General features: G+C 33.1%; 2 protein-coding genes across 2 annotated transcripts; one reads left to right on the top strand and one right to left on the bottom strand.

The window, feature by feature from the left end:
• Nucleotides 1–536: 536 nt before the first annotated feature.
• LOC134255987 (26S proteasome complex subunit SEM1-like) lies at nt 537–1,349 on the bottom strand. The gene is made up of 3 exons (XM_062738585.1): nt 1,215–1,349; nt 895–991; nt 537–677 (listed from the first exon to the last, which is right to left on the bottom strand). Exons 1-3 carry the CDS (start codon nt 1,297–1,299, stop codon nt 620–622), a joined length of 240 nt encoding a protein of 79 aa, XP_062594569.1. The 5' UTR covers nt 1,300–1,349; the 3' UTR covers nt 537–619.
• Nucleotides 1,350–5,294: 3,945 nt separating this feature from the next.
• On the top strand, nt 5,295–6,107 carry LOC134255989 (26S proteasome complex subunit SEM1-like). The gene is made up of 3 exons (XM_062738586.1): nt 5,295–5,429; nt 5,653–5,749; nt 5,967–6,107. The coding sequence occupies exons 1-3, from the start codon at nt 5,345–5,347 to the stop codon at nt 6,022–6,024; spliced, it is 240 nt and encodes a 79-aa protein (XP_062594570.1). The 5' UTR covers nt 5,295–5,344; the 3' UTR covers nt 6,025–6,107.
• Nucleotides 6,108–9,574: the final 3,467 nt, after the last annotated feature.

Genomic DNA, 9,574 nt, shown 5'->3' with positions numbered 1-9,574 from the left:
TTATCATTTGAAAATAAAATTACCGGTATCCTTATCTTCAAAAATTTAAAATTAAGAGATTGTGAACCAACCAAAAAATTATGTATGATCACAAGTACTGTTTTTGTGGGGGTTTTTTGTTTTAATTTACTGGTGTGATAATGATCTGTATCATTCCTGGAGGGCTGATATGGATTTGCAGGGCTGGTATAGGTTATCAGCCCTGCAAATCCATATCAGCCCTGCAGGGATGATATGGCTATTGTGACGTCAGGCATATCGCATATGCAAAAAACCTGTATTTATTACTAAGTATATAATAAAGAATAATAACATAAAGGATGCACTAGCTGACAATAGAGGGAAGATATATATGTACAAAACAGAAAAAAAACTTGTACCGGTACTTGTATGGAATATTTGAACATATCTGAATAACCCTTTCGAATACAAATAATTGACAAAGTTGACATCCCTTATCATGATTTTTAGCTCTATTGGTCAGAGACCAGATTGATGTTATACATACATGATATACAAAGAAACTAACACAGGAATTAGTTTAGGTTGTGGATGATTTATCTATAATATAATATGAAGGAGATGATGACATTATATGTTTTTTGAAGTGGATGAATTTTTAAGTCTTCATTGGTTCCTGTCCTTCTAGAGTCTTCCCTTGCTTCTCTAATTCTGCCCTAAATATAAAACACAATGTGTGTCACTGCTTGTGTTATCATTTTTGAACATAAAAATTGTAGGTATTCTTTGAACCGAAACGGTAATTCTCTATTTAAACTAAAGAAGTGGATATTCATGTCCATACAAATTTACATCCACACATGTAAATGTTCACACACATCCATGTACACATACATATCACTGTCCACTTCTTTACAGAGAATGGCTTCATACCTGAGCTGTAGTGAGAAATCATCCTCTACATTATCGTCGTCCCAGTTATCTTCCCATACATTTACATCCTCTTCATCCTCATCAGCACCAGTCCAATCTGTTTACAATTTTAACCAATATTAACATATGTCATATTTATGATAATTATTGAGTAATCTAAAGAACCAAATCATTATCTGCAGTTCACAGGTGCCTGTGGAATGGGGAAAAATACTTAGTCATGATACTTGTAGATATTGTAAGGCATATGAAACCTTTCACTGTACTTTAAAAAGACAATGAAACGACAAAAGAAACTAAAAACAATTACAAAAACACACCCTCTGCTGGAAATTCTTCAAATTCGTCGTCTTCTTCTAGTAAACCTAAATCAGGTTTTTTGTCTTTTTCTTTCCCGTCACTCATGTTGATTTTTAATCTTTATCACAGGGACGCTTGAAAGTGAAAGAGAAGACAAACCAAACCCAGTTATAATTCCGAAATAATTTTGTTCTAGTTCACCTGAGTCGGCGCACAAGTCATAAGCTTAATATGTTAATTTTTACGTTTCTATATGACACAAAGCATCCTCATGTGTAAGGGTTTCAATTTTGTTCAAATAGAGGACCTTGTCCTATCAAGGGGAGATAATTCAGAGGTGAACATTTGGTGGGCTGGCACCATTTAATCAAAGTACTGAAAGTACTGATAGACGGAGGCTTCATGTATGATGGAACACAAAATACATTTGTAATACATTGCTGTAAAGAATATTATGAGGAATAACGTGAAGTATTTTTTTTTAATTCAACATTTGTTTAAAGGATACTTCAATATTCATGAGGTTGTTGGAATATTATATTTTCATCTTTGAAATCTGAACTTCACCTTGATTAAAGTTCACTGTTATTTAAATCAAATACTTTCAATAAGCGACACCTTCAACGTAAGAAACAGTAATTGACCAGGCCTGGGTGCCATAAAACTTAAATGGGCTCACTTTTTATCTCAGTCTCACTTAAGGAATACTTAGTGGAAAAGTGAGACTGAGATCAAAAGTGAGCTTGTCTAAGTTTTATGCCCCCAGGCCCGGTTTGATGAATGTAGGTCTAGTCTGTTCTAGTCATGAGCCCACTGGCGGAGTTAGAAGGGGTCCCGCCCCCCCCCCCCTTTGAGTCCAAAAAATATACAATATTTGATAAATGAATGTTTAATTGTGGCTGTGGACCCCTACCCTGACCTCAAACTGGTCCCCTCTTTTTCAAAATTTCTGGATTCAGCACTGGGCCTCAGCCAGTCAGGAGTTTCCATATTTCAAGATATCTTATTTATAGGTCACAGAGACCTACCGATAACATAATTATGTTATCTTCTACCAAAGATGTATCAGCTACCAAAATCAAAATTTCTCGGCCTAGTGTATAATGTTATGATATGAGCCAACAGGAAAAAAGAAGCAGCCAGATACCTAATTGGACATGAACAACATAATATAGTACAGTTTGTCCTAAACCTTTGTGATAAAAAATGGGGTGACCTAGCTTGAAAGCAACACAGATTTTTTTTTAAAGTAATACAACTTCATTAACATGCAATAAATGTTCTTGCCAGAGCACAATTTTTTGAGTGGAATAAAATATTATGCTTTCTTACTTTATGTAATCAAAACAAATATTTTCAGAAGACTTGCTATTTCACAGCTTTTTGTTTGTGGAGAACTACAGTATTGCTTACAATAACAAAGATATATCTTGACAAATTTGACAAATTTTTTGGAAGTATTAAATGTAGTATTATATCATATGACAGATTTAACCCAAAAAATGCCTTCCTTTACTCGTATACCAGTGGAAATGATTGTCCTTTTCAGTTTGCATGTTTAAAACAATCATTAACAATGAGACATGATTACAAATTATATAGAGAAAAAGTTATCAATATATGACTATGATTACTGCTTTTCAGTTACTCTGTTAAAACAATCAGTTTACCAATGATGTAGGGTAAAAAAAAATTGACACGAATACCAACGATAAGAAATACATGTAAACTTTTACATTGTATATATAAAAAAAAAAAATAATTAAAGTTTGAGATGTGACAGAGGTAAAACACAGATATCAAATGCAAATAAGTATAAACAATATTACAATAAGACAAATTATTTGAGAAGATATAATTCTTAATCATTAATCAGGATATAATGTGATAAATCATGTAAATCCTATAAACCAAGTATTTGGGTTGTAACCAACGGATCAAATGTAGCAGATGAATATTGATCTCAATATCAGAGTTGTCGTTCGTTTCACTCTTAGAATGTTTGGGCATGCAGAATGTACATGTATGCCAAACACTCAAACCGCTTGTAGAAAGTGTAAATTTATTTTCATGTATTTCCTAAAATTATACATATAAAATAAACAATTCAAAACTAGGAGACTTATTGTTCACAGAACAATAAGAGGTCTTTCCACCTTCTTTGAATTTTAAATTTGTTTCATACCTGACTCCTAAAAATTAAATTCCATGAAAAAGAAACCAGAACTTTCTTAAAGCATAGAAAAAATGAAAATAAAAAAAAGAATGACCTTGACCTTTGACCTTGAAAAATATAAAAATATTCATCTGCTACATTTGATCCGTTGGTTACAACCCAAATACTTGGTTTATAGGATTTACATGATTTATCACATTATATCCTGATTAATGATTAAGAATTATATCTTCTCAAATAATTTGTCTTATTGTAATATTGTTTATACTTATTTGCATTTGATATCTGTGTTTTACCTCTGTCACATCTCAAACTTTAATTATTTTTTTTTTTATATATACAATGTAAAAGTTTACATGTATTTCTTATCGTTGGTATTCGTGTCAATTTTTTTTTACCCTACATCATTGGTAAACTGATTGTTTTAACAGAGTAACTGAAAAGCAGTAATCATAGTCATATATTGATAACTTTTTCTCTATATAATTTGTAATCATGTCTCATTGTTAATGATTGTTTTAAACATGCAAACTGAAAAGGACAATCATTTCCACTGGTATACGAGTAAAGGAAGGCATTTTTTGGGTTAAATCTGTCATATGATATAATACTACATTTAATACTTCCAAAAAATTTGTCAAATTTGTCAAGATATATCTTTGTTATTGTAAGCAATACTGTAGTTCTCCACAAACAAAAAGCTGTGAAATAGCAAGTCTTCTGAAAATATTTGTTTTGATTACATAAAGTAAGAAAGCATAATATTTTATTCCACTCAAAAAATTGTGCTCTGGCAAGAACATTTATTGCATGTTAATGAAGTTGTATTACTTTAAAAAAAAAATCTGTGTTGCTTTCAAGCTAGGTCACCCCATTTTTTATCACAAAGGTTTAGGACAAACTGTACTATATTATGTTGTTCATGTCCAATTAGGTATCTGGCTGCTTCTTTTTTCCTGTTGGCTCATATCATAACATTATACACTAGGCCGAGAAATTTTGATTTTGGTAGCTGATACATCTTTGGTAGAAGATAACATAATTATGTTATCGGTAGGTCTCTGTGACCTATAAATAAGATATCTTGAAATATGGAAACTCCTGACTGGCTGAGGCCCAGTGCTGAATCCAGAAATTTTGAAAAAGAGGGGACCAGTTTGAGGTCAGGGTAGGGGTCCACAGCCACAATTAAACATTCATTTATCAAATATTGTATATTTTTTGGACTCAAAGGGGGGGGGGCGGGACCCCTTCTAACTCCGCCAGTGGGCTCATGACTAGAACAGACTAGACCTACATTCATCAAACCGGGCCTGGGGGCATAAAACTTAGACAAGCTCACTTTTGATCTCAGTCTCACTTTTCCACTAAGTATTCCTTAAGTGAGACTGAGATAAAAAGTGAGCCCATTTAAGTTTTATGGCACCCAGGCCTGGTCAATTACTGTTTCTTACGTTGAAGGTGTCGCTTATTGAAAGTATTTGATTTAAATAACAGTGAACTTTAATCAAGGTGAAGTTCAGATTTCAAAGATGAAAATATAATATTCCAACAACCTCATGAATATTGAAGTATCCTTTAAACAAATGTTGAATTAAAAAAAAATACTTCACGTTATTCCTCATAATATTCTTTACAGCAATGTATTACAAATGTATTTTGTGTTCCATCATACATGAAGCCTCCGTCTATCAGTACTTTCAGTACTTTGATTAAATGGTGCCAGCCCACCAAATGTTCACCTCTGAATTATCTCCCCTTGATAGGACAAGGTCCTCTATTTGAACAAAATTGAAACCCTTACACATGAGGATGCTTTGTGTCATATAGAAACGTAAAAATTAACATATTAAGCTTATGACTTGTGCGCCGACTCAGGTGAACTAGAACAAAATTATTTCGGAATTATAACTGGGTTTGGTTTGTCTTCTCTTTCACTTTCAAGCGTCCCTGTGATAAAGATTAAAAATCAACATGAGTGACGGGAAAGAAAAAGACAAAAAACCTGATTTAGGTTTACTAGAAGAAGACGACGAATTTGAAGAATTTCCAGCAGAGGGTGTGTTTTTGTAATTGTTTTTAGTTTCTTTTGTCGTTTCATTGTCTTTTTAAAGTACAGTGAAAGGTTTCATATGCCTTACAATATCTACAAGTATCATGACTAAGTATTTTTCCCCATTCCACAGGCACCTGTGAACTGCAGATAATGATTTGGTTCTTTAGATTACTCAATAATTATCATAAATATGACATATGTTAATATTGGTTAAAATTGTAAACAGATTGGACTGGTGCTGATGAGGATGAAGAGGATGTAAATGTATGGGAAGATAACTGGGACGACGATAATGTAGAGGATGATTTCTCACTACAGCTCAGGTATGAAGCCATTCTCTGTAAAGAAGTGGACAGTGATATGTATGTGTACATGGATGTGTGTGAACATTTACATGTGTGGATGTAAATTTGTATGGACATGAATATCCACTTCTTTAGTTTAAATAGAGAATTACCGTTTCGGTTCAAAGAATACCTACAATTTTTATGTTCAAAAATGATAACACAAGCAGTGACACACATTGTGTTTTATATTTAGGGCAGAATTAGAGAAGCAAGGGAAGACTCTAGAAGGACAGGAACCAATGAAGACTTAAAAATTCATCCACTTCAAAAAACATATAATGTCATCATCTCCTTCATATTATATTATAGATAAATCATCCACAACCTAAACTAATTCCTGTGTTAGTTTCTTTGTATATCATGTATGTATAACATCAATCTGGTCTCTGACCAATAGAGCTAAAAATCATGATAAGGGATGTCAACTTTGTCAATTATTTGTATTCGAAAGGGTTATTCAGATATGTTCAAATATTCCATACAAGTACCGGTACAAGTTTTTTTTCTGTTTTGTACATATATATCTTCCCTCTATTGTCAGCTAGTGCATCCTTTATGTTATTATTCTTTATTATATACTTAGTAATAAATACAGGTTTTTTGCATATGCGATATGCCTGACGTCACAATAGCCATATCATCCCTGCAGGGCTGATATGGATTTGCAGGGCTGATAACCTATACCCGCCCTGCAAATCCATATCAGCCCTCCAGGAATGATACAGATCATTATCACACCAGTAAATTAAAACAAAAAACCCCCACAAAAACAGTACTTGTGATCATACATAATTTTTTGGTTGGTTCACAATCTCTTAATTTTAAATTTTTGAAGATAAGGATACCGGTAATTTTATTTTCAAATGATAAATTATTTATAAATTACTGATCGAGTGCATTGAAATAGTAGAAACAAACCCAAACCGTTGAGACAATAGACCATGTACATGTATGTAAGAAGTCCATGCATGATTATTTACTTATTTTAATGTGTGCTGTATTTTATTACTAAGTATATAATAAACATAATAATACATACCCTTTTCCATATCACATCCTGTATCAGCCCTCGACCAATATCAGCCCTTGGGCCTTCGGCCCTCTGGCTGATATTGGTGTCTCGGGCTGATACAGGATGTGATATGGAAAAGAGCATGTATTATTCTCTATATAGTTTTGTAAAGAAACGGTAACTAAAGTATATTTATAAAATATTTCCAAATTAATTACGGAATTTAAAATTTAGGTGAAATTTTTCTTTGCTCCAAATTTTACTAATATTTTTTATTCAATTCCTAACATTGATTTTTATCAACAAAAACAGCAGCATGAACAACAGTGACAAGGGCTGTAGGGAGTCATGATATAACAGTAGATTCCATTGTAGATTCTGTATTGGATATATGCCGAATACAGTTCTGTATTAAAAAATATCGGACATTTTGAGGCCCGTTAGGGCCGAAAACTGTCTGATATTTTTTATTACAGAATTGTATGAGGCATATATCGTACTTAAAACATTGCTTTTTGATTTACCTGAGACAGTCCGATATTAGAACAAAAGACAAAGGTGTTAATGACCACTGAAGCAATTCTTTCAAGAATGCAGGCTTAACTGAAAAGTACTCAGTATTTAGGGATTCGACTACACTGTAAAAGGTATTTGAAATATAATTTGATAAGGAATGTGTGGACAAACTTTTTCTTCCTTAAATCATACACTGAAATGAGAGCAGCGCAACAAATTATCATACAGACAATCTAGTGAATGATGAATTTAGAATGGAATGGAAAATGCAGGTATGAAGAATAATCACAGAAAATTTAGCAGATGCTGAAGGTACATTAGTTCAATTTTTTTATGTTCTACATATACCTGTGTTTTTCATACTCCACTACAGAAAAACAAACATAATCAATAGTCCAGGAGTTTTGAGGAAAACGAAATTCTTTTAATTTCTTTCAAAATGTGTTGTGAATCTGTCAAATTTAGTAAATAATTATCATATACTAGGCCTAGTTACCTTGATTCTGCACAAGCATTTTTCTTTCTATGAGAAAAATGAAATCAAATTGTTTGAATGTTCTTCTTTATAGTGTCTAAAGTTTGTGTTTTATTTTCAATTTAAGTTTTTTGTGTTTCTCTGGTGACCCTCAGTGCGCCTACTCTTTTTTCAAAAACCAGAGAAAGGGGTTGAAACACTTCTCTAATGTTAATAAGTTTATTATTATTTTTGTTTGCTTTTTATTTGCATTATCTGGTCTGCCGCATGTTCTTCCTGTCACATTTTTTTTATTTCCTTTGTTCAGTAGCAGTCCAATTTTGTAAGATATCAGTACTGAGACAGTCTGATATTACGATTAATATCAGACTAATCACTAATATCGGACTGCCAAAGGTAAAATTTTAGACTGCAAGAACAAAGGAATGATATCACAGCAATGTTTTAAGAGAGGAAGTATCTTCCTGAACCAAAGATGCTAAATAGAGAATAGCAATATGTTTAAAATATCCTATGGTCATACTTACACCCTGAGAGAATGGATGATTTTCTGAACTTGTGACATGGCCAAGAATTTACATTTAACATCCAGAGACTTTCAGTTTGACTTTTTCCGAATGACCATGGTTGTGATTGGGTGTTGCACAGCCTCTGGCCACAAGCAACCTTTGTGCCTTGTATACATGCTATCTACTATTGTTTCTCTCTATCTCAAAGTCATGGTTAAAAATAAACACTTTATACATGTATTCCTAAAGCAAATGACCTTGACATTGTTCAAGTGTCCTTGGGTTGAGGTCATGATATATCCTCATCTGTCAACACAATCAATCTCTGTATCAAGTGTTTTTTCTACAGTCAGTGGCTTTGACATTGTTCAAGTGAACCCTTGAAAAGAGGGAGGGTATATAGTGATCAGGATGTACGTCTCCTTTACGTCCATCAGTTATGCTTTGGGTACCCATCTGGCATCTCTTATCAGTGCAACTCCTCCTTTACCACTGAATGAAATTTAATGAGACTCTCATAGAATCTTTGTCTTATAGTGCCATTGTGATCACCTATTTTACTTTTTGAACCAACACTTATTTTGTGTCTCCCAGTGCAAGACATGGACTTTGCCTTTATAACCATATGGGGGCGAGGGTATCATTTAATGAACTTATTGCTCACAGTCCCTCTTATTAGCTCACCTGAGTCGAAGGCTCAAGTGAGTTTTTCTGATCACATTTTGTCCGGCGTCCGTCTGTCTGTCTGTCTGTAAACATTTTCGACTTCTCAAGAACCAGTAGGCTAATTTCAACCAAACTTGCCATAAAGTATCATTGGGTGATGGGGATTCAAGTTTGTTAAAATGAAGGGCCACACCCTCTTCCATGGGGAGATAAATTATAATGACATATTATTAATGTAATTATATATTATATAATTAAAATTTATGATAACTTTGTATCAAGTATGAGCTACTAAAACTAAGTTACAAAGTTAATCTCAAGATGAAAAATTTACTCTATTCCTGTCAATAAAGTTCATTGTACAATGAAATAAAACAATATTCTTTTATAAAATTTTTCATAATTATTGTCTTCAAATAGTGCAGAAGTTAGGGCTTGTTGGCCTGTGGATATTGGCCTGAGTGGCTCAGTGGTAAGGCTCCTGGTAGAGGTCCCGGATTTCAGTCCCTGCCCAGCAATATATTTTCTTTATTCATTCCTCCTTTCCTTATACATGTATAATTACAATAGAATATTTTTGCAGAATGATAATAATGCCAACTATGTAATGAAATAAACAAAGA

Source organism: Saccostrea cucullata, unplaced genomic scaffold (genome assembly GCF_032062105.1).
Source record: "Saccostrea cucullata isolate Sc308-1 unplaced genomic scaffold, CSIRO_AGI_Scuc_v1 ctg16796, whole genome shotgun sequence".
Taxonomy (NCBI): domain Eukaryota; kingdom Metazoa; phylum Mollusca; class Bivalvia; order Ostreida; family Ostreidae; genus Saccostrea; species Saccostrea cuccullata.
The sequence above is the reverse complement of the archived record's forward strand: the minus strand, read 5'-3'. Positions and strand labels throughout refer to the sequence as shown.